This window comes from Nylanderia fulva, unplaced genomic scaffold (genome assembly GCF_048542155.1).
Source record: "Nylanderia fulva isolate GAGA-0341 unplaced genomic scaffold, ASM4854215v1 Scaffold43, whole genome shotgun sequence".
Taxonomy (NCBI): Eukaryota; Metazoa; Arthropoda; class Insecta; order Hymenoptera; family Formicidae; genus Nylanderia; species Nylanderia fulva.
In genome coordinates this window covers 210,001-235,518 of record NW_028190510.1, presented here as the reverse complement: position 1 = coordinate 235,518, position 25,518 = coordinate 210,001, and the positions used below count along the sequence as shown (strand labels likewise).

General features: G+C 35.2%; 1 protein-coding gene across 1 annotated transcript in view; it reads right to left on the bottom strand.

The window, feature by feature from the left end:
• LOC114937742 (uncharacterized) overlaps nt 1–25,518 on the bottom strand; it is a 59,786-nt gene that overhangs the window by 6,105 nt on the left and 28,163 nt on the right. The window contains 20 exon segments of the mRNA XM_085486434.1: nt 132–349; nt 436–662; nt 1,267–1,540; nt 2,127–2,567; nt 2,744–4,481; nt 4,483–6,927; nt 6,929–7,033; nt 7,035–9,191; nt 9,193–9,897; nt 10,007–10,194; nt 11,575–11,962; nt 14,167–14,310; nt 17,861–18,018; nt 18,389–18,874; nt 19,505–19,792; nt 20,216–20,428; nt 20,570–20,746; nt 21,384–22,020; nt 22,878–22,981; nt 23,296–23,431. Of these exon segments, the coding sequence (XP_085342560.1) occupies nt 132–349; nt 436–662; nt 1,267–1,540; nt 2,127–2,567; nt 2,744–4,481; nt 4,483–6,927; nt 6,929–7,033; nt 7,035–9,191; nt 9,193–9,897; nt 10,007–10,194; nt 11,575–11,962; nt 14,167–14,310; nt 17,861–18,018; nt 18,389–18,874; nt 19,505–19,792; nt 20,216–20,428; nt 20,570–20,746; nt 21,384–22,020; nt 22,878–22,981; nt 23,296–23,431 (11,229 nt within the window).

Genomic DNA, 25,518 nt, shown 5'->3' with positions numbered 1-25,518 from the left:
CAATATAACTTAGATATTGATTTACTTACACTATTTTTTATGTACATTCAATTTTTATACAAACAGTTCCGGAACTTTCACCCCTCCCTGTATATTAATTTTCTTGTAAGAAAGATATATTTTTTGCAAACCTTATCCTGAGTATTTGAAGGTGTTCGATGAATGAGAGCAAATTGCATATAACAGGCCGCCGAGCAGAAGCAAAGTTCGTCGCCGGGTTCGGCTTCTTCCTTGCTGAAGAACGGCAGGTCTGATACTTTCTTCCGGATAAGGCTGTTGAGAATCACGACGTCGCAATGACGACAAAACTTGGCCGCGCCGTTCAGAATACTTTGTATATCGACTGGAGCTGAAAAAACAAATTGGAATCGGAATCATAGAAATTTTATTTAAACAAATGATTTAACGAGTTTTTCTTCTTTATAAATTACGCACCACCTTCTTTGCCGTCTTTCCCCTTCGTTCTATACAATCCTAACTTCTGACTAGGAGGTGTGGAAGTGCGCTCGACTATTTGATAGCCAGTAGGCGGTGCTATGTTCAAAATATTCGCGAGATCTTTCAATACACCCATTATATCGTCGGCGGCCTGGCTGTTCAGAGTTAAAGTGACGGTGACGTTTCCGTTTTCTCGTAAAGGAATCGGAGGAGATCTGCCAAGTCTGAAAAGTAATATATGTCATAAATAATGACAAGTAATATAATATACAGGGTGGAAATAAGGCGTTGCAAACTTTTATTTTCAAAAATAGGGAAAAAAGGTTGGGGCTACTGACTTTTTTCTAAAGGGCGATTTTCAAGGTCATTTAAAGGTCACTTATGTTTTTTTTTAAATAAAACCACCATATTTTTTTAAGTAAATCGATGCCTTGCAATATTCTGCATAAAAAGTTATAAGAATAGAATTGAAAAGTGAATAATTTACGAAATATTTCATAGTTTAGTAAGATTATAAACTTAAGTATGAAATATCTCACAAATTTTTCATTTTCTGACCATTCTATCCCTGTAACTTTTATGCAGAATATTACAAGGAATCCATTAATGTAAAAAAATATGGTAATTCCATTTAAAAACATAACATGCAAATCGCCCTTTAGGAAAAAATAGCGCCAATTTTTTTTCCCCTCGAAATCCTACAATCCTTTTATGTAAAACTTTTTTTCTCTAGAAACAATATTTTTGGAGATAAAAATTCGTAACGCTTTATTCTGTCCACCCTGAATATGTCTAATAATAATAATAAAAATAAATAAATGTGCATACTTGGGTATTCCAAAGTTCTCTTTGTCTTGTTGTTTAGTTGCGTCTTTCGCGTAAGTAGGTTTCAACCTGATCGGAATTGGTGAGATCAAAGGTATAACAGGTGACACGCGTTTCAACCAGTCTGCCTCCTCGTCGGATTCTTCCTCGATCAGTCGCAGTCCGGGAAAATGGTGCATAAATTCTGGTATAACACATTCAGGCGAGGACGAGCTCACGATGGTATCAGGAGAGTCTACATCGCGATTTGCCGCCATAGTCTCCTTCTTGTCATCAGCTAAAAAAGCATCTTTAATTAATATATATGTAATATGCTTATTATAGAATATTTATTTTATATTATCAGAGTTGGGTAATAACTGGTTAATTAGTTAAAAGTTAATAACTTTTAACTTAGCTTAGTTAATTTAAAATGTACTCATTTTTAACTTCAATTAGTTATTTTTGATCTTAAACATATTAACTTTTTTCCTAAATTAATTTTTTTATCTCTTAATATCATTATTGTTTTTTTATAAGTTATAAACGTATTATTTTTAAATTAAAGTATTATTAATTTTTATGTTCATTTGCCATCAATTGTAATTACCAAAAAATATATTTCTACATAAAAATCACAATTTCTTTGTTATTTATTATAAATTTTAAAAGAATTAACAAACAAAATTCTAATTTAATATAAATAATGTTTTGAAAAATTAACTTTAACTGAGTTAATTTTTGTATATGCAACTTTTAACTTAACTAAATTAATTTTAAATAAATAACCAATTTTTAATTTAACTTTGTTAGTTTTAAAAAATCATTAACTTGTCCAACCCTGTATATCATAAATATTTGTAATAAAATAAATGGTTGCTCACAATCATCGAGCTTCAAGGGCGGGAATTCCTGCTCGTAAAATCCTCTCTGCGTGGACAAGGGCTGCTGAGGCGACAGAGGATTCAATTCTCCAAAAGGCTGCGTATTATAATGATCGGAAATTCCGGCCAAACTGGCCGATCCGTAACTTCCGATCAAGTCGCCAACTCTCGCGTTATAATCCTTCTGACTTCCAATCTTGGCGAGGTCCCCGCATCCCAAGATCGGACACACCCCGTAATTGCGACCCAGCTGAGGCTCCAGCACTACCATCGGTTGCAGCTGACGTAACTGCGTCATCAAGTTCTCCATAAACGTCTCGTAATCCTCGTCGAGGCGCGAGACCTTACGGGAACGTTTCTTCTGGGGCGCCGTCATAGCGTCCTTTCCCTGGCTCTGCTTTCGCTTCTGCTGGTATTGCCTTCTCTTCATCTTCTTCTGGTCTGAAAAGCGCATAAAAGATGAATATAAATATAAAAAAATTTTTTATTTTTTTAATTATATTTTTTTATTATATTTTATAATAAATAGATAATTAAAAAAAACAGAAAAAATTGACAAAATGCGGTCGAGTGTCCTTGAAAAAAAACTTGAATGTTAACAACCATGTCATCCTCACCAGTTTTATCGTCTATCGCGCTGTCCACGAGCTCCTCTTTGGCAGTAAGAAAATCTTTGGTATCGGTTTGCAAGTGGCTGGTCGCGCCAGTCGTGCCAGCAGCAACGGTTAGAACCTCCTCGAGGCCCATCTCCTTCTTCACCTCGACCAAAGGCACTATCTTGGAACCCGACGGAGCTGCAGCAGGAACCGAGACGGCGTTAGCCAGTGGTGGCCCCGCGATAGTTCCGTGGCTGAGTTGAGGCACTTGTTGAACAGACTGTGGATGAACGGAGGGAGTCGAGGAAGGAACTTGTTGGGCCACTATTGGTTTCTGCGAGACCTGGATCTGACTCTGAACCTGCTGGCCTCCTGGTTGCGGGGTCTGCGGCCCGGGAACATTGCTGGAGCTATTGCTTATCGGCGGCTGAACGGTCTTCGGGGTCATCCCGGAGGTCACCAATGGTTGACTCGGCAAACTAACCTTCGGAACGGGACCAGGAACACGTTGCGGCGTCGGGGGCTCTTCGTCAACGTTGGTCCCCGGCTTCCCGAGGGTCTCTTGCTGATTCGTGGAAACGTCCGGAGACGCCCCCGTCGGTACCGTCGAGGAGACCGACTGTTTCACCAAAGGACTTGCTGAGGAAGTCACTACGGAGCTTCCCGACAAAGTGGGAATTAATTTTGTGGTTTGTTGCTTTAAGCTTTCCGGGTGGCTTCTTTGCGACGTTATCGGAATCGAGGTGGATATCGGGGGAGAAGGTTTGGGAGGTTCTTCCTTGGTCACTGGTGAAGTTTGGATCTTCATGTGCGGTACCGAATGCGACAGAAAGGAAGTTTCCCTCGTAAGAACTTGTTTGTTTACCATGGGTGGTTTCGACATTGATGTCTCGTTTTGCAACTCAGGCAGCACCCGGCCGTCAGATGGCGGATCCAGTTGTTCCGCAAATGAAGAAACTATTGGCAGGGGCCCTTGCGGCCCTGAGACCGTTTTCTGCAACAGCTGTTTCAATAATACATTTTGGGAATCCTCCGATCTCAACGAGCTATCATCCTTGGTGGGATCCGCTTCTCTCTTCTCCTGTACTTTGGACTCTTCAGGATCCTTTGCCAAAGTCGCGGATTGATTTTCAGGATCGGTATTTTTGTTATCAATGGGTAGAAGATCGGAAGATTTGTACTGACTTTGATTAGGGGTCAAAAGATGGTTCGAAGCTTGCGACAAGGTCGTTTGAAGGATGCTAGGGGTCCCGGAGACTCTGCTAGAGATCGCTAAAGGCGGCACGATGCCGATCTGCATCGGGCTGGTTACGGCCGAATTGGTGTTCATTTGCATTCGAGCGGGTGTGGAACATCCTGAAGTGACCTGGAGAATCGCCTGAAAACTCTGCGAGCGTTGTATCGAGGTTGACGGCAGCACGGAGTTACAACGATTAACAGACTGAGTTGGCACCGGGTTATTTCTACCGTGACCAGCTACTGAGGTGTTTAACGAAATAGTGTTGGCCTGTAGCATGGCAGTTAACATGGCGTTCGAGCTGGAGCTCGAAGTCGTGGTTCTGGTGGTTATCACCACGGAAGTGGTGCTGGAAAGATTGGAGACCGTCGTGGACTGGATAGTTGTAGCCGAAGAGGTTACCCTGAAGACCTGCTCGCCGTTGCTGATCTTCGTAACCATTCCACTGGAGTCCTTTAACGCCTCTTTCATGGCCAATTCTGAGTCTTTAATAACGTTATTCAGCGTACTGAGCTGCGGGCGAACCTTGATCCGACCTCGCCAAGATCGAGACTCCGCTTTGGGCGACAATATTGGGCGAATTTAGAGTCGACAGGATGCTAGAAGCGGACGAAACGTTTCCAGGCTTCTCCGAAGACACCATCGCAATTATTCCAGGTTGGTTCACCGTATTGCTTTGCAAGGACGACAGCAAGGTCCTCAGCTGATGGGACACGTTCGCTACGTTGGAAGTCAGTTCGGTTGGCTTCGAGAGTGGCGACAGATGGGGAACCGTCGTCGTACTCTTCTGCAATTGCGCTACAGTGCTGACTACTAAAGTGGAAGAAGAAGCCGGACCGCTCGTCACTGGAGGACTCTTCTTCATTTCGGAACTCTGGTCCTTCGCTTGACTTTTAGCTTCGCTCGAGGTAAGTTGATCACTCTCCAGATTTTCTTCGATCAACGAGTCCTGAAGGATGTTCAAGGGCAAAGTGTCAAGCGGAGTTGGCATCTGGTAGATAAGACTACTTGACTTTAGTTCGCCGCTGTTAGCCATTTCCGGCTTCGAGGAGATGATGTTGTGCAACATATCTAGAATATCATCCGACGATTCCTCCATCAAAGTCTTCTCCTCGCTCAGACAATGCTGAAGATATGGTTTCGAACTTTCCACTTCACTCCTGCATAATTCTTTCTGATTGGCCTTCTCATTGGAAAGAATAGTTTTGTCATTATTAACCTCTTCAACATTCTTTTCAGCTTCTTTCGGTTTGCCGGCACCCTTTTGCGCCTCGGAACCCGATAACATCTGTTCCTTATCGTTATCCACCAATTCGGAATCGTTTTCCAAGATGTTCACAAGCGACAAGTCATCGGTGACGGGCGACATCCTTTTTAGGGTTGTCGTCGGGGTATCGTTTTTATTCTCGGCATTTTCCGCAGGATTGTGAATAGCTTCCAGCATGCTCTCGAGCTCGTCCGTGGTATTCAGCGGGTCGGTTTTCTTCTCTTCAGCAATCGATTCTGAAGACTTGCTCTCGTTCTTCATCTTACCGTCCACTTCTTCCTCTTCCTTCTTCATTTCAGCTCGCTGATCTTCCACTTGTCTTTCCTTGCTTTTCACGTTACTCTCCTTCTTCGGCAAATCCGGAATCGACATCTTCGGGGTCAACAGCGTAACGGAAGTCGGCTGCACACTCAAGACTAATTTCGTAGGATTGCTCAGAGATTCCGTTTTGCCGCTCGGTAAATTCAAGGAAGTTATCAAAGGCTTTCCCGAAGATATCATCCCGACTTTCAGATCCAGTTTACCTTGCTGAGGTTTGGAGGCCATCGCGGTTTGACTGAGTTTCGCAGCGATTTTCGCGTCCTCCACGATGCTCGCGAAGTCTTTCTGACTGCTGAAGGAGCTTGAAGGAGTTTCCTTCGGATCAAACAGACCTATCGTTTTCGTTTCCGCCGCAATCGGCCGAACTGAGAGTCGACTCGGTTGAGAATCGGAACTGATAGAAGCCAGAATCATATTCGAACTTGAAGAGATCGCAGAGTGCGCCGAAGTTGAAATCGTGATCGTACTAATACTCGTTTGATGCACAGTTGAGATCGAAATTTTGTTATGAAAAGGTTTATTATCGGAAAAAATGAAGTTAGTGGGACTCTTGTTTTGCTTCAACTTACTCTGGTCGTCTTTCGAGCTTTCGTTGGCTGTATTATCCTTGGAAACGTCAGTTTGCAGGTTGGAATCAATCTTCTCAGCGTCCTCGTCGCCCGATCCTTTGGAGAGATTGTCTTCAGGAGATTTGGTCGTGGGGTCGATGATAACCACCTCAGATTCATTTACCAAGGACACCATGAGCTCTTGATCGAGAGACTGGTCCAAGTAAGAACCCGGGGAAGGATTCACTCGGAGCTCTTCTTGATCCGGAGATTCTGGAGTATCCTCGGTAACGGCGACTAGCTTCTTTCCAGCTTGCAAGGTCCTCACTATATCGAGTCTGAGACCCTTCTTGTTCCTCAGATGAGACGAAATTAGGTCTTCGTCGCTCAGAATCGGTTCCTCCGCAGATTGCGACTCGGGATTTTCAATCTCCAGGATCTGCACCAGATCGTGACCTTGACCGGCGTCGTTTACTAAAGCGTGGCAAAGCGAATCGTTGCTATCGGTGGAAAGATCGACCATTTCAGGTTCGAAGAGAATATATTCTTCCTGCATATCTCCTTCCAGACTTCCCGAAATGACATCCGAAATAACGAGCTCCGAGTCGCCGAACTGTTCAATTACAGTGATGTCGTCGCTGTCCCGTTGCGCCACGGAGCTCAAGGTTACCTCGGTGTTCACTATGGTTTTATCGTCATCGTAATCCGTCGTGTCTGCAAGCTGCTCCAATTTCACGCCAGGACTTTCCAAAGGTTCGGTGTCCAAGGTCGAAGAGATCAAGGAAGGGTTTTGACCAGTCGGTTTCACCTCCAAGGTCGTCGGCGAGGCCTGCAGGCGGAGTGTGCGAATCATCGTCGAAATCGTTGTAATCGGCGCAAACCAACGAGCCAATTCTGGCGGTTTTCCGATTCACAGAAGTGTTCGGCTTCTCTTCCGCCTGGTTGATCCCTCTTCGCCTGAGACATTTCCGACTCCTTGCCGCTTTTGCTGCTCTCCGCTTTGCTCGACCACATCGGCGAACCACCTCTTAGACCCAACTTAAAGTATCCAAATCTTCCGAAAAATGGCTTCGGTTTTGCGCACTTATTCTGATCTTTACTATTATTCTTAGCAGTATTTTCCAATGAAAAAACTCGTTCCTGATAACCTGGCGAGCCACCTCTTAATCCTAATTTAAAGTACCCAGACTTGCCAAAATTAGGAAAGGGAATTGGATTTAAAGAATTATTGGAGTTTCCTCCACCTCTAGAATTTTCTGCTAAAGACGATGAATCTTGAAGAATTTGCATTTGATCGCTCGAAGTCGTGGGTAAATTAGCACTTTGTTGAATAAAATTGTGAGGTGTGTGAGGCGTTCTTGGTGTTCCAGGATTTTCCACACTTTGCGGTCTATCTGGCATAGCCGGACTGCTTCCTGTAGATTGTCTTCGTTGCATTTGCATGGGAGATCCGGCTACCATAGGACTTCTAGGCATCATAGGTGAGCTAGGCGGTTGATTTGTTGTTGAAGAATGATGATGACCGCCGTGAAGCATCGGCGAAATCCTGTTCATCGGACTGGGAGGCTGCGAAATCGGATTCAGTTGCTGCTGAAGCATCGGAGATCCCATCGTCACCTGCTGCACCATGGGTGAGCTCGGAGGTTGGCCATAACCTTGTTGAAGTTGTTGATGAAGCTGCGGACTTGGAGAACTAGCTGGTTGAGACATCATTGGCGAGTTAGGCGGTTTTTGTTGCTGTTGCTGTTGCATCTGCAAAAATCGTTGCTGTTGTTGAATTATATGTTGTCGTTGTTGAGCCAATTGCAATGATCTTTGAGCAATAGAATTTTGTCCCTCTTGAGAAATAATCTGAGAAACAGTCTCGTGTTGTTGCTGAATAATTTGTCGTTGCTGAACCATTTGCAGTGATCTCTGAGCAATAGTGCTTTGCGTGTCTTGAGAAACATCCTCGTGTTGCTGCTGAATTTGTTGTTGCTGTTGTTGAAGAATTTGTTGCTGCTGTTGAAGGGTTTGTTGTCGTTGCTGAGCCATTTGCAAATTTCTTTGAGCAACAACACTCTGCCCATCCTGAGGAATGTTTTCGTGTTGTTGAAGAATCTGCTGACGTTGCTGTGTCATTTGTAATGTTCTTTGAATAACGTTTTGTCCGTCTTGAGAAATAGTCTGTGCAATCCCTTCGTGCTGCTGTTGTTGAAGAATTTGTCGTTGTTGCACTATTTGCAAATTTCTTTGAGCTTGAACATTTTGTATTTCTTGAGAAGTATCTTCTTGTTGTTGCTGCTGCTGCTGCTGTTGCTGAAAAATTTGCTGTCGTTGCTGCGCCATTTGCATTGTTCTTTGCCCTATGGAACTTTGCCCTTCTGGAGAAATACCTTGAGGAATTACTTCGTGTTGTTGAACAATTTGTTGTTGGAGAATCTGCTGTCGTTGCTGCATCAGATGTAAATTTCTTTGAGTAACAACAGTCTGTCCTTCTTGAGAAATAATATCGCTCTGTTGCTGAAGGACTTGTCGTGGCTGTGGAACCATTTGCAGTGGTCTTTGACTAATAGAATTCTGTCCTTCCTGAACAACATTTTCGGTTTGTTGAAGAATTTGTCTTTGCTGAGTTATTTGCATCGATCTTTGAACAATAATGTTCTGCCCATCCTGAGAAATTCCTTCTTGTTGTTGTTGCTGCTGCTGAATAATTTGTTGCCGAGCCATTTGTAAATTCCTTTGAGCAACAGCATTATGTCCTTCTTGAGAAACATCATTTGATTGCTGCTGTTGTTGAAGAATCTGCCTCTGTTGTTGTTGAGCTATATTCTGCAAGTTTCGTTGAGTAACGATATTCTGTCCATCCTGAGAAATATCACTCTGTTGTTGCTGCTGCTGAAGAATTTGTTGTCGAGAAATGCTTTCGTGTTGCTGTTGCTGAGTGAAAACCTGTTGCCGCTGCAACGTCCCTCGCGCAATGACGCCCTGTCCCTGATCCTGAGCAACATTTTCATGTTGTTGTTGCTGCTGAATAATTTGCTGCCTCTGCAATAATTGCTGATGCTGCTGACTCAGCAACTGTTGCTGCCCTGGTTGAGGACTGTAAACAATGCCTACCCCTTCTCTGCGCCACTCCCTCAGGCGGCCTGACGAATCTCTGCGCCAAAGTGTGAACTCTTGATACTATGCTCTGATCGGCCATCATTTGTTGCGGATTTCGCGTTTCTGGCGTAAAGGCACCGGGAGAGGTTGCTAATCTTCCGCCGATGATGGCTCTGTGTTGTGGCGATGTCATCCGCGTAGTGTTGGGATTACATAAACCCGGAGAAGGCATCGGTCCGGGACTGAAGGGACTCTCGTCGCCTTGAGAGTGAGGAGTGCCAATTCTCGGCGACTGTTGCTGAACGTTGTGAGGTGACATTGTTCCCAGATTGGTCGACTGAGAATTACCCGGACTGTGCTGAAGCAACGGTGTACCTGGACTGTGTTGCACGATTGACGGAGTCGCCGGTGAATGTTGAATCATATTGGGACCAGGGCTCTGAGAAACTAAAGCCGCTGGAGAATGCATCGGGGAATGTTGAGAAGGCGACATCAGCGGAGAACAGGGTTCGCTCGATTGGGAATGAGCCTGCCGTTGCTGCTGCTTGCTTTGATATTCCTGAATCGTCATGTTGTGTTGGCGACCTTGCTTTCGCGCTTGATCCAAGTGTTTCTGTAAAATAGCCTGCTCACTGGTGACCCGTTGCAGCTCGGCAGAGTCCGCTTCTGTCAACTCGTTGCCGGATTTTCGAAGCTGGCGTTGCTTGCTATTGAGAGACTGGAAAGGGTGAAAAATTACATGTGATTAGTTAAAACGGATTCAGTATTATATGTGTGTAAAAATATTTATTTACTTAATATAGAGAAATTAATTAATTTTTATTTACCTTTCTTATTTTGCGGAGTTTTTGGATTTCTGTTTCGTAAAAATGTAACTGTTGCTTCAATATTTGATCTTGACTACTAAGCCAGTGCTCATACTGCAATTGCATCTGTCGATCTTGTTCATTGACTATATTTTCTGGGGGAACTGGTGGTGCTGGTAACTGCTGCACGTTGAACGTAAGTACCCTCGCTAAATAAATAACACAGTTTTAAAATAAATTAAAAAAAAAAATAGTATTTTTAAGGAGGAATAAATCTCATATATTTATGAAGTTTTTTCATTATAAATATTAACATCAAATAATATATCAATAATCTAATTTTTTAAGACAGAATATTAAATATATGTATTGGAGAATATTAAATTAAAATACAATTGTGTCTATATACTTGTGTAATTCACTTTTTCTATTCTTAATAATTTTTTATCATTAAAAATGCAATTTATAAATCACACAAAAATATATTTTTCTCTTTCATTTTTTAAAACAAACAAAATGTTATAAATTTTTGGACACTAAAAACAATGTCAATTTTCACCAGCATGTTAGGTTTTCAAAATAACTGTTTTACTAATTTACAGCCAGTCAAATACGAAAAATTTGAGATCTACGAGTTGTTTAACTGGCTGTCACTCAGTAACTATTTAACTTTGAAGCTACATCTTTTGTTCAGCAAGTTCTAAGCTACAACATATGACAACATAAAACAATTTTTTTAAGATTTCTATGCTAATATATTCATAATATTTTAAAATTCGAAAATTTACAATTAAAAAATTCATATTCTTTAATTCACACCAAATTCAAAATCAATCATTCTTTAATGATATATATATATATTTTTTTAAATTAAAAATTTAAATAAAGAAAAACCCTTTTCATTAATCCTCGTCAAATTAAATACCAAACATCATTAAAGATACTCTATTTATATAAAAATATTTAGTCTAGTATCTCAAAATTCACGGAAGAAAGAACCACATACATTTCTAAAAAAAGAATTTCATAAAAATTTGATAAAAATTGAACCGTTTCACCAATGATCGCCAAATTCAATACCAAATATCCTTTAATATTAGTCTATTAATATAAAAAAAAATTATCATTTCTTAAAATTTAGGGAAGTTAGAGCAACCACAAACATTTTTTGAAAAATTTAAATTGCATTAAAATTTAAAACATTGTACAAATTTTTATAAACATGACAGTAAATAAAAGCGTTGCGTTGTTTTACTTGTATGTCAAATTAGAGCGTTGTAAGTAAAATACTTTTTGAGATATTTAAATTAAAAAAAAAATAAGTAGGCACATGCTCGTACATACACATATTTTTAAAAAATGTGATTTTTCGATGTTTAGGAATATTTTGAACACATTGGCATAAAAATCTGAAAAAATCTTTTTTTCATAAAAACAAAGCTTCCTCTATGAGGAAGCAAAACACAATCAATTTTCAGCAAAAATCTATTAAAAAAACACTTTGTCTGACGTAAAAATTGGCTAAAAAAATTAAAAAATCTAAACTAGTGCAACGAATCGAGAAACCCAGATAATGGGAGACTACTAACACTCAGGCGGGGTCTGAGTAGCGATTGGCTGTCTCGCTCCCACTTGGGCCGTCAACTTTGCTGTCCCATCAGTAGTCACAGCAGCAGCCACAGTACCCTGCTGCCAATTGGTGTCGGATCCTGAAGACGCCTGTCTCGCCACGCAAGGTGGCCTCGCCACCGGCACCATATTCTGGGGAGGCGACGTGGCGCCCAGAACGTCAGCTCTGAGCCTCTCGAAGTCGCTGTCGCTCAGAAGACTACCTCCGGCGGCACTCTCAGTTTGTTGCTGCTGCTGTTGCTGCTGCTGCTGTTGAAGCTGCTGCTTTTCCTGCTGCTGTTGAAGCTCCTGCCTCTCCTGCTGCAGCAAGTCCGCTAACAACAACGGCTGTTCCTGTGAACACGACTGCTGCCAGTCAAAGTTGATTTCGGATATAAGGGATGCTACTTCGGAATTCAGGAATTGAGATTGCGACGCAAACAGTTTGCAAAGTCAGGTAAAATTGTGTACGTGTACATACATATATAAAAAAGTTGAGTGCAAAAAAGAATACATGTGATAATTGAGAAAAATACAATTTTATATATTTAAGGTTTATATTAATAATAATATTTCTAACGCAGTGAAATTTTTCTACTATATGTAAATATTTAAAACAAATTTTTTTTAATGTACGATTTAATTAGTAATACACATTCACACACACAAACATCTATACATACATACATACATATATACATATACAAGGTATCCCATTTTAATGTCCCACCCCAAATAAGTTTTTTATTTCTGATTGTAGAAAAAAATGTTTCAGACAAAAGTTGTATGGTTTCGAGGAGGACATAAGATGGTGCCATTAGTTTGACCTTGAATAGTTACTTGAAGGTCACGTAAAGATCACCTTGAGATGAGATCTTGTCTTATAACTCAAAAAGTACTTGAGATAAAAATGTTTCATTATAGTATTTTGGAAAGCTCTCGATGTCAGCTACAAGAATATGTAATGAAAAGTAGGTGGTTCCATTTAAGAAATTAAAGGTCTTTCAAATGACCCTCAAGCAACTATTCAAGGTCAAACTAATAGCACCACCTTATGTCCTCCTCGAAACCATACAACTTTTGTCTAAAACATTTTTTTTCTACAATAAAAAATAAAAAACTTATTTAGAGTGGGACATTAAAATGGGACACCCTGTATAAGTGTATATACACACGCACTCGCATATACATGCAAAACATATTTTTTAATACATTTAATAATGTACTTAATCATAAAAGAAGCGATTCTAAATCATATTACTTTGAAATAAAGAATTCAGCAAATTTTGGTAAAAATGCAATCTTACTCAATATTAATAAAAATTAATATCATGCAATATACTTACATGCAAACATATTTAAAAGTGCATCAAATTTTATAATAAAGTAAATAGAGAAGAGGGAATAAAAAGTGCAGGTGTTAATGACTTGTTTTCATTTTCACAGTAGGATAATAAAACTATAATTCACAAAATAATACAATATAAATATTTTTTTTAATTCAATTAGTATTATATAATCAAATACTTAATGTTTAAATAATTTTAATTAATAGGAGATATAATACTGATAGAAGATATAATACAATTAAACATTGTATTTAATATATCCAGCAGTATATATAATATTTCACAACACAATTAATTAAACAAATAAGTAAATATTATTCTTTCTATGTTATTTAATTAATTTATCATTCTGTTACTTTCATATATTATTTTATTTAAAATATATTATTTTTTGTATAATATAATTAAACTTTTTTTTTATTATGTATAAATATTATATATTTTTCGTCTTAATTTTATTTTTTATTAAACAGAGTGTTCCATAGGAAATTGCTGAAACTAATCAGCTGTCATTTTTTAATGCATGCATTGAGAAAAAAAATTGTGTTGGAAAGAGAAAAGTCTGCAGTTAATGGATAATAATAAATTTTTATATACCAGTTTATTTTATTAATAAAAAGTAATTTAAAAAGTGCTAATATTCACATAAAAACACATAAAATGATAAATATTTTCAACAGTGGCGGATTTAATAGTAGCTATTAAAAGGATCGTTAAAAATGACATGTTAGAAAAAGTTTTTACGAATTTTCGTAAAAGAACAGAATTTTGTACAAATTCAAATAGTGCGCAATTCGAAAATATTTATCATTAGCTTATATATAAGATTATTAACACTTTTTTCAATAAAATAAACCAATATACAAACATTTTATTTATATCCATTAAAAATTGCAAACTTTCTTCTTTTCAACACAATTTTTGTTTTCTCAATAACCGCATGCATTAAAAAATGATTGCTGATTAGTTTCACAGGATGTATACTCAAATCTTAGAAATAAATTCTCTGAGGATTCCATGATTTTCCAGGTTTTTCTAAGGAGTATACAACCTGACACGTAATTTCTTATGGGACACCCTGTATAATAGAAAATGATTAGCAAAACATTGCTTTAAAAAAATTCTTACTTCATACAAAGAAAAATAAGCCTTTTATAAAACTTGGTTGAAAAAAAATTGTGTTCTATTTTAATATTAATGAGATATGACCCGAATCTTGCTCACCTGCAAAAGCAAGGGTCTTCGGTGAGGGTGCGGCACCACGGAGCCCATCGCTGGGCCCGTCACCGGCACCTGGTGCCCCGTTATATGGACCGGGGGACGTATCATACCTCGCCCACTACCACCACCACCTGGGCACAGCCCCATCTAGACACATGCACCAACACCAAATGCATATTGCAAACTTGCACACCCAGGCCAAAAACACCAGCCAATATTCTTTATCGCAACCCTTTCAGTACCATTTGAGTATTTGCAAGATTTACAGGGTATCCCAGTTTAAATAGAAAACATTTCAGACGAAAGTTGTGCGTTTGGTTTTGAAAGGGGACACAAGATGACCTTGAATAATCATTTGAAGGTCACACAAAGGTCATTTTTAATTTTTCTAATGGAAACCTCTATTTTTCCATGTATATTTTCTCATTCAGTGTTTTTCGAATGATAATGTCTGACACATTTGCGGTATTTTTTGACATAAAATACAAAATATCTTGTAAAATAATTCGTTTTCATTGATCTTACCTTAATACTTTTATGCATAAAATAAGAGACAAAATAATTGTAAAGAAAAGTATTAAGATAAGATTACCGAAAACTGAATGTTTTGCAAGATATTTTGTATTTTATGTCAAAAAATACTGTATCTTTTTCAAGCTTTATAACTCGAAAAATACTTAACGAAAGAAACTTTATTATAGTTAATACGATATATACGATAAGATTAATTCTCACAGAGTATCACCTATTACAATTTTTAATATTGAAGCGGTTTTATAAAAATATCAACTTGTTTTTCGGCTACCACCTTAGACGTACGTAATATTAATAAAATCTTTATATAAAAACAAATTCAAAACTAATGTCAACCGTATTTTAAGTAATTTATTGTTTACAGTGTAATTTATTGCTGAAGATGGCTTAATGCAGGCCGAAACGTTTAATCAATTTTAATAAACCCAGGATCTTTTGCACGACTAGCTCTTATGATAAGCTAAAAAAACATGCATTGAAAAATATAGGAATTTTTTCCATTTAAGAAATTAAAAATGACCTTCAAATGATTATCCAAGGTCACATTAATAGTGTATCTTATATCTCTCTTTGAATAAAATAAAACATTTGTATGAAATATTTTTCCATATCTTTCATATTTTTTGCCTGGATGTTTGCCTGGCTCATTTAAAATGAGATACCCCGTATATTGAAATTTCTCTGAACAACCCATTAAATTGCAAAGAAAATATTAATAAATTTTTTATTAAATATCAATTAAAATTTCTATTTGCTCGTGTATCGTATAAAACAACAAATGTATTCAAAAAAGGCCAACTTATCGAGCAATATTTAAGATGTTGTATCCACTTAAAATTTATTCCATAAACAATATATTAAAATTACAAAAAAACCTTCCATAAACGTTTCAACCGCACGCGGCCTTCCTCAGTATAACAATGTTAAGTACTTTATAATTCTTACAAAAAATACATCATAATATTCTTAAAATTACTAATAGTCCGTTCCTTCGAGTCGAGACACTCGGTAATTTCTGAACATATAAAAAAAAACACCATACATTCAACTGAGATAATGTATTGATTATGGACAAGGAAATTAAGTATCACAAAAGACTCATCTCAGAGATGTTACATATTAAAGAACAAAAAAATGAATTAAATTTAAATAAAGACACTGAGTTACTTAGCGAGTCCTATTATATTTTAGAATTAGCAAAAATAAAATAATAATAAGACAAATAGGACATCAACAGTTTAGGCATATCTATCCGATCGTATATAAACACACATAATTTGCGATTAAATATAGTTCAAAATGAGGTGTCTTGTTAGACTGTTGGTTTTCTCTTTTTATAATATTTTCAATTTTAAAAAACAAACTGTGTTAAAACTGTGAAAAGAGGCGACATAAAGTAAGCATAATAAATTTATGTAAGGACTTTTTATCTATTAGTAGACATGTTAATCGTTATTTATTTATGAATCACAGCGCCTATGGATATTAAGAATTTCTCGCTTAAAAACGAAGAAATAATTTACGAGATCTGACTAACAGCATAAGATCACATCACGGCAAATACTTTTATAAATTAAATATGACAAATTGTAACACGCATAAATTTCGTATAAATTCTCGACTCGAAGGAATGGACTATTAGTAATTTTAAGAATATTATGATGTATCTTTTGTAAGAATTATAAAGTACTTAACATTGTTACTGAGGAAGACCGCGTGCGGTTGAAACGTTTATGGAAGATTTTTTTGTAATTTTAATATATTGTTTATGGAATAAATTTTAAGTGGATACAACATCTTAAATATTGCTCGATAAGTTGGCCTTTTTTAAATACATTTGATTTTTTATTAATATATATGTATATACATATTTATAAAATAAAAAAATATCCCTGTTCAGATAATGTTTTATTTAAAAAATAGTTCTTTTTTACTAATAAATAATTTAATTAAAAAATTTCCACGTTATTTTATGTTTATGACAATTGTTATGAAAGAAGAACATTGTAAACAAGCTATATTAGAATGAAAGGATATATTAAAATAAAAAAATATACCTAATATTAAATTGGATGTGTTATTCAGTTATTGTAATAACACATATATTAATAAAATTTCTCTTGTAATTGCAAGATCTATTTGAGACCAAACACTATTTATTATAAACTACATTTGTTTGTAATAAAAAAAATGTTGTAATTATTTATAATTTAAAATACATTCTTTTTGGCACTGAAAGTGTTAATATTGTTTAGCTACAATCACAACAAATTTTGGTTTCGCTTTCTGATCACATTATAACTAGATAAAATATAAAAAATATTATTTTATTAAAAAATAATTCTATTAATGTGTGAAAAAATATATATAATAAAAACATATATTACTTAAATAATCTATGTTTGTATATTTCACATAATATATCTCATAATAAAAATTCTCGTAAATATTAATAATTTCGAAATATGTTTTTAAATAAAATTACTATTATTAAATAAACTTTAATTTGTACAATATGAATAATTATCATCATCAGTGTAAAAATACATTATTTTATTTTTCTCGTTCGACTGTATGTATATAAATAACAAACTGTGCAACATTACTTTGTGTATAGTCTGAAAAAACTGCAACAACCGCGCAAAATATTTTTGAAACAAATTTAGCAAACCTGAAATATTGACTGACACAAATATTATACATGCAATCATGAAGCATTTTATTAATTATACATCTTGCAAACCATGTTATAATAATTAAATAAGTGTCATCAATAGGTTTATTATAGCATTAGATCATCAACATCGTCAGCAAAGTTATTTCGATATTTTATCCGTCATTTTCGATTTTTTATGGGATTTTTATTTCATAAATCATTATTCTTTTTAAAATATGTATATGAATATGTATATTGTGTTATGTACGTGTATAATTTGTAAAATGTTTTTCATAAATTATATACTTAATTATCTTTAAAAAATACAATAATAATAGAATAATACTTCAGTAAATTTAATTCACAAATTAAAAAAATTCACAAATATAATTTTTTTTAATTCATAAATCTTTTAAATAACTTTTTCAAATAATATTTTTATATAACATTAAATATTAAAGCACAAATTTAAAAAAAATATAATTAATGTAAGAATTTAGCGCTTACCTGTATTGGTCCAGGATACGGAGGTGGCGGTCCCGGATACGGAGGTGGCGGAGGAGGATGTGACGGAGCAAGCGACATTCGAGGGGCGACCATGTGTACGGCCAGTCTATTTGGTACTCCTGCCACTCGCATGCTTGCCAATCGTTGTTGCTGTGAGACTGCGATAAGAGAGATAGACTAATTATAAAGAGGTAAACGTTTTTATTTATTATATCATAAATACACCAGTTTACAGCCAAAAATTCAGGGTTGGGTAATAATTAGTTAAATAGTTAAAAAGTTAATAACTCTGTATTAAAATCCTTCCGAACATGATTAAAAAGTGAGATATCGAAATAAAAAAAATGCATTTTATAGAGAAGAAACTCTCTATAAGAATTTGTCTAATTTAAAATCATGAGGAAAAATGATTATTTTTTAAAACTAATATTATATATAATATAGGATATATTAATAATAATAAGTATACAATTTTTGGTGTGCATAAGATCCAAAGTATATTTTAATTACATGTCTTCAATCACTTACCTTGTGTTTGCGAGATTCTCTGCTGATGTCCGGGAAATGATGGATTCGTAGGATAACTCACGTTTACCGTATTCGTGAGAGTCACCACTCCCACTGCCCCGTCAGGGGACAATAATTTCGTCCCCGGTGGCATCGGCCGACCCATCGCCGCTGCCTGTTGCACGTGCTGATGCATCTGTTGCTGCATCACCTGAATGGCCTGCGACGTCGCCTGCGTCGACGTTATCGTCGGCACGTTGGAATTTTCCGTCAAAGTCAAACTGGTGCTCGTCGCGCAGGAATCGCCGGTGGGTATCTCGGCGGACGGAGCGGCAATTTCCGGTTTCTGATCCTCATCTTTGGTCTCCTTCTTCTGCTTCTCGTCCTTGGGCTCGACTTCGACCTGCTCGAGATCTATATCGAGAATGTTGGTCTTTTCCCCGCCCGTAATCGTGCCTAACTCGGGATCAGCGTATTCCAGGATATTGAAGTCCGCTCCCATTTCAGCTTCAAAAATAAACAAAATAATTAATTTCCATTTTTTTACTCATTTCAATTCAGTTTTTATTAATTCATTATTTTTAAACTTTGCTACGATTTATTTATACAATTTCATACAGAATGTCAATTTTAATCTTTCTTATTTGAAGGGGGACAAAAAATGGCACCACAGACTTTTTCCCCGAAGGACGCCTTTTCAAGGTTATTTGAAGGTCATTTATGTTTTTTTTTTTATGGAACAATTATAATTTTTTTTTTTTGTATAAATCAATTCCTCGCAATTTTTGACATAAAGTTATAAATGTAAAATAGTAAAAAATAAATAGTTTACGAGATATTTTATATACTTTAATTTGACACTAAAATATGTAAACTATTACATATATATATATCTCATAAAATATTCATTTTTCGATAATCTTACCTCAATACTTTCATGTATAAAATAATAAAAGAAATAAATCAATGTAAAAAAAAACAGTTATTTTCAAGAAAAAATATACAGCTGCTAATTGCATAATTATATACATTTTCGACGATTAAAAATAAAAAAGTTTGTATTTTTGAATGGAGGGATCAATTAAAATGATACACCCTGTATAAGATTTTTCATTTGCTACATAACATACGACTTACCAAGCAGTTCGTCGTCGTCGTCTGCCAAATCTCCTAATATTGCACTGACGCCCTCGACCTCAACCATCGGTCCGGCGCCTTCCTGCTCTAGCTTCTCCAGCTCGGCCGTGACGTTATCGGGGATCTCGGACGCCTCTGAAGTAGTCGCTACTCCTGGGGTGTCGCTCATTGTTGTAGGAATGAGAGGTGCGCGGACCGGGACTGTATTCAACATGCGAATACTTTGATTCAAATTGTCCGGCGTCGTCCGCACAATCCGTTGATTCAAATTCTGCGCTTGATTTGCGTCTAAACAATTTTTTTAGTTTGTTAAAATATTATTTAAAATATCATAATTAATAATTCAAATATTGAAATATTAAAATTTAAATATTTCAACATATCAGATTACAAATTATAAAACGCTAAAACTAATCTAATAAAAAAATATTACAACTTAAAATCGCCAAAACTTTCATCAAAAGTGTCTTCACATTTAATATTATTAAATTTATAAAACTTATAAAAATATTGTAAGAAATACTATGCTAGTTTATAGACTTTGAATTTGGAATGTAAAAATCCTGAGTTTTTGTCTTAGAAATCATTTACTTAATCTAAAATGAAATAAAAGAGTGATAAATATAAAATGTGTGTCTAAATCTTGTAAAATAGCAAATTTTTTTAACGTGTTAGAAAAATATTTTTCCTCTGAAAATTCCCTTAATTTACCTGTAAATTGTCTCTGCTGTTGCTGTAAAATATCATAGGGCTCGGGAATGGCATTTCTCACGATTGGCATTCGCGTTTGCAGGTTTTGAGTTCCTTGAAAATGCTGTTGCGATATATTGGTGGGTACTTGGGGCCTATTTTGCAGCAACATTTTCGAACGATGGTCGATCGAACTCTGAATATTTGCTGCTACAGGATGTCTTGGGCTTATTCCTGGATTCGAATAAAGTTTCATATAAAAATCAAATTGACTATATTGAAAAATTAATAATAAAATTAACTTTTTTAAAATCATTTCTACATAGGATATACAAATAGTATATAAGAATAAAATATCGCAAACTCTGTTATTACCAATGGAATTCCTGATTAAAACGTTCGGCTGAATGGGCAATCTGGGCCTGATGATGCCTGGCGGAAGCGGATGTCTGAATGTGCCTTCACTAGTATTGCTCGGTATTTGAGGATGTTGCTGAAGCGGCACATGACTTGCCTCAAAGTGTTGGTTGTTCTCTGTATTATTCTGTCCATCTAAAAATTTTGTTTTAATTAAATTTGAAACTGACTTATACACAGTAGGAAAATTTGTTTTCTTGTTAAAAACGGTTCTCGTTTGGTGTTAAATATTTAACACATTCATGTGTTAATTCAACATATTGCTGTTATGTTAATTGAACTTAAATGTTAAATTATTAAAAAGAAAAATAAAAATAAAGAAAGATGTAAAAATAACATAATATGCATCTATTTTTAATTTTACACAATAAATCAACTTGTGTAAAGAAAACACATAGTTGCTTTAAAAAAGATGTATGTAATATCCCATATACTTTTTTTTAAAAGCATTTTATGTCAAAAAATTGTTAGCTTCAAACCTTTATAACTCGAAAAGTACTTAATAGAAAAACGTTTTATTATAGTGTTTTGGAATGCTCTCGAGATAAGCTACAGAAATATAGAATAGAAAATAAGGATTCCATTAAAAAAATTAAGTTGACCTTGAAATGACCTCTAAATTTGACCCCTAGATCAAAATCAAGGCCACTATCAAGTGCCTTATTTTGAGCGCTACAACTTATTTAACATTTTTTTAAAAAATCACTATTTTCGGAGATAATTGACCGTTGCTGGACTTTTGAACCACCCTGTATATATTAAGACTAAATACCTTGGCTCCAATTACCGGTACCAACTCCCTCGATTTTCTTGGTGAACTGTTGCCTCTGCAGCAGATCCCTCAGCTGTCTATTAACCTCCGGTCCCTGCTGTCCGAAGGTCACCTCTTGCTCCTGAGGCGTACGAGGCTCGGAACTCCTTGGCGACGGGTAGCCGGACGCCGGAGAAGCAGACGTGGGAGTGGCAGGCGGTTGGCTGTAAGGATCGGGAGTGCGCGAGGTTGCGGGAGAAGGTGGCGGGGGAGCGTAAACGGGGGGTCGCGGCGGATTGAACACCGAGGCGCGAGGTGTACCTGGGGTCTGGGGCGACGAGTAGGGAGACGCGGGAGTCGAGCCGACGTTGCCCTCGAACTGCCGCTGGAAATGGGGCTCCTGAGAAGGCTGAGAGGACGCGGGAGACTGAGGGAAATCGTGGGGCGACTGCGGCGCCTGCGGCGAGAACGGGGACGGCGGCTGGGGAAACCCCGGACGCACCCCACGGCAAGGAGTCTGCGCCCCCGGGAGCCGTACCATGGACTGGTGATGAGGAGACTGAGGCGTGAGGCCGCGCGGAGCCTTCAGCGAGGGCGTCGCGAAAGTGCTGCGCGAACCTGGGGATGGTGAGGCTAGAGAGGTCAGCTGACTCGTGTCCTGCAACAAGATTTTAGGGTGTTGTCATATTGATTGATTGGCAAATAACATTAGTTTACAAAAAATAAAATAATAATAATAAAAATAAAATAATAAGAAAATTAGTTAACAAATTTTTTTTTCAAAGATGATATTTAGAACCAAACTTTTCCAGATTTTTAGATGATTTTAGAATTTTAGAATTTTTTTTTTCCATATAAAAAGTAGTTTTCTTTAAGGCTCCTGGATTGTCGCCGCAGCCATATTTAACTGTGACGTCAGAGGCGAGAAATGTTACGCTAAGAATTCTTGCGTGGCATTTCTAAATAAAAAATATTCGACTAAAACTACACTTTAGTTTGATTTAGTACACTCCTAAAAGACTTCGAAAACAATCTTTTCCTCTTGGCAACTAATAAATAGTTCTAAAATAAACGTCACAGTTAGCCTCATTATGCAGGAAAATACACGGTTTGACACTACCGAAAGAAGTGGAAAATGTTCTTTCCACGATTAGAATTCCTCACTAATCTTAGTTTTCGAAGTCTTTTATGGGTTTCACATATACACCACACGTCATAAAACTAGCGTAAAACGAATAATAACGAAATGCCACGCAAGAATCTTTCGGGCTGTCATTTCTCGCTTAGAGAAAGAGACAGAACTATAATCCGCCTGATGTTGCTACCGTCGAAATTCGGAGTTCCACGGCAAGTATCCAGGAGCCTTAATCTTTCATAACATAGTAACAAATAAAATGTTAAAATAATATAAAAAATACATTTTACACAAAATCCCAAATATCACAAAAAAGCCATTTTTTACACATTAAATCCCAATTATTTTAAAAAGCTGATTAAATAGATTATGATACTTACTTGTGCCGTGGAAACTTGTAATTGTGTTGTCAGTCCAGAAGCAATATCACCGCTCAGTTGGGGTGTGTTTTCTTCGCTGATCTGTCTTTGTACTCTGGCAATCGCTTTTAACAAAAGAGAAAAGATATAAAAATTTTAGAACTCAATAAAAATTTTTTTTTTTACATAAATGATAACTCAATAACAATATTTCAAATTAAAGCGAAAAATTTATCAATTTACTTATTTTTCAATGAATTAATAAATTAATTTTTGTGTTTTTATTCATAAAAAAATCGCAATAAAATCATATAAAATTTAAAAAAAAATTTCTTTGTTTACTTGAATTTAATTTAATTTTTTTTTAAGTTTTTACGTAGGATAATTTTCTCATGATGAAAAAATAATTAAGCTGTATAAAATTTTATACCAGATGTACCGTGCACACGTTGCTCAATGATAACTTGCTGCTGCATTTGAGCTTGATGCTGACGTAAAGCTTGCAGTTGTTTCCACTGTCTCTCTTGCTCAGCTTCTCTGCTAGACCGATCTCTGTTCGAAAGTCTGTCCTGTTCCTATCAAAAATCAATTCAATATAAAAATTTATTATTTTTAACATAGCCTTTCCTTACTATAACAATACTTTTTATTAGAACTACTATTAAAAAATTGTTAATTTTATTAGATTTTTATTTAATCTCTTATTAAATTTTTATTTAATTACAATAAATTTGATCAAACAGTATTATTTTTGTTAAATATTAATTGCATTTACAAATTTAATTAAAATTTAATAAACACATATTCAAGAAAGATTTTTAAAAACATTGTTACAATTTATAATTTTATTTACATTTATACAGAGTGAGTCATTTTAATCAACGTCCGTAAATAACTCGTATAGTAAGCAAGATGGAAAAAATGTATCAAACAAAAGTTTTTTGACTATGAGGGAGATATAAGATGATGTCATTGATTTAAACTGAACATTTTACAAGATATTTTACATTTTAAGCCAAAAAATTGTAAAAAAAAACTTCAAACTTTTATAATTTGAAAAGTACTTCATCAAACAACATTATTATAGGATTTTGGAAAGCTCTTTAGATAAACTATAAGAATATATAATGAAAAATAGCAGGTTCCATTTAAGAAATTGAAGGTGACCTTTACGTGACCTTTAAATGATTATACAAGGACAAAAAAATAACACCATTTTATGTTCCCCTTATAGTAAAAAAACTTTTGTTCGAAACATTTTTTTCCATCTTACGAGATATTTACGTGCGTTGATTAAAATGGCTCACCCTGTATATGATATATAACTTCATATAAAATGTTTAATTAAATAATATTTTAATTATAAATAAATCAAATAATCCTAGAATATAATAATCTTTTTTCTTTTACGTAACAAACACTATTAAAATTTTACAATAAGAAATGTTTATGTTTTATATATGTAATCCGCCAAAAATAAAAAAAATAAAAGAATTTTGGAAACAATTAACACAAAAATATTTACATATACTTATTCTTTGTGATCTCATAATTTCCATTGTACATATAAATCCCAAAATCATCGAATGTTCTTATAATAGATGTTTTTTAACAAAAATATCGTGTGTTTTAATAAATTTTCCATCTTTATGTCTTTTACAAGTGTAAACTTTAAATTAAAAGTCTAATAAAATAAAATTTCACCTGAAATTAATTGAAAAATATAGTTTACTCTATAAAGTTCACTTTGCGAAAAACCTATCTTTTTAAAAATTTTATAACTCAAAAATTGCTCCTAATATTTTTAATAAGGAAAAATTATTTTCAAATTAATCAAAGAATTTGCCATTAAAAGAACAGATCTGATGATTTTAAGACATACTATAAAAAAACAAACGTAATTTTTTCTCTTCATCGATATTTTATAAAGTTTGTATAAATATTTTTAAATAATAAGATTGGCTCGCTGCTAAATTGATACGATTTTTTATAATCTCATGTATATGTGTGTGTGTATGTGTGTGTGTGTGTGTGTGTGTGTGCAAACACACTAAAAGCAATTATAATCTGTCACCATCGATTAATTTGAAGAAATTAATTTATAATATATATATTAGAGTATAAAATTATATAACAGTATGTAAATATATATACATACATACATACTTACATTATATACATACACACATACATTCTACATACAGACATATATACAAATAAATTCATTCAAAGAAAATTTTTATCCATCCACGAAAAACATAAAAAACACCAATAATCTCATCCAAAAATTAACAAAACAATTTCACATCCATGCACATGTCAGTGTTAATAATTCCAACTATCTAATCCATTACAGTAACACAAAATACAATAATAACTATACATACACACAAACACGTATGTTAAATATTATACAATGTAGTATTAGTTAATTAAATAAAAAGACATAAGATATATAAGATATTTTTTCGACAGAGAAAGTAGAAAGAAATCGTATCTCTATTTGTTTAATAAATTTATATCATTTATTTTATTTGTATTTGTTTTTTATATCTCGTTTTCTTCATATTAATAATTTATACGATATAATTTGCACGATTTTTCACTGACGATTTAATTTTAAAACAAATGTGTCAGAAAAGAGAGAGAAGATTTTTAATTA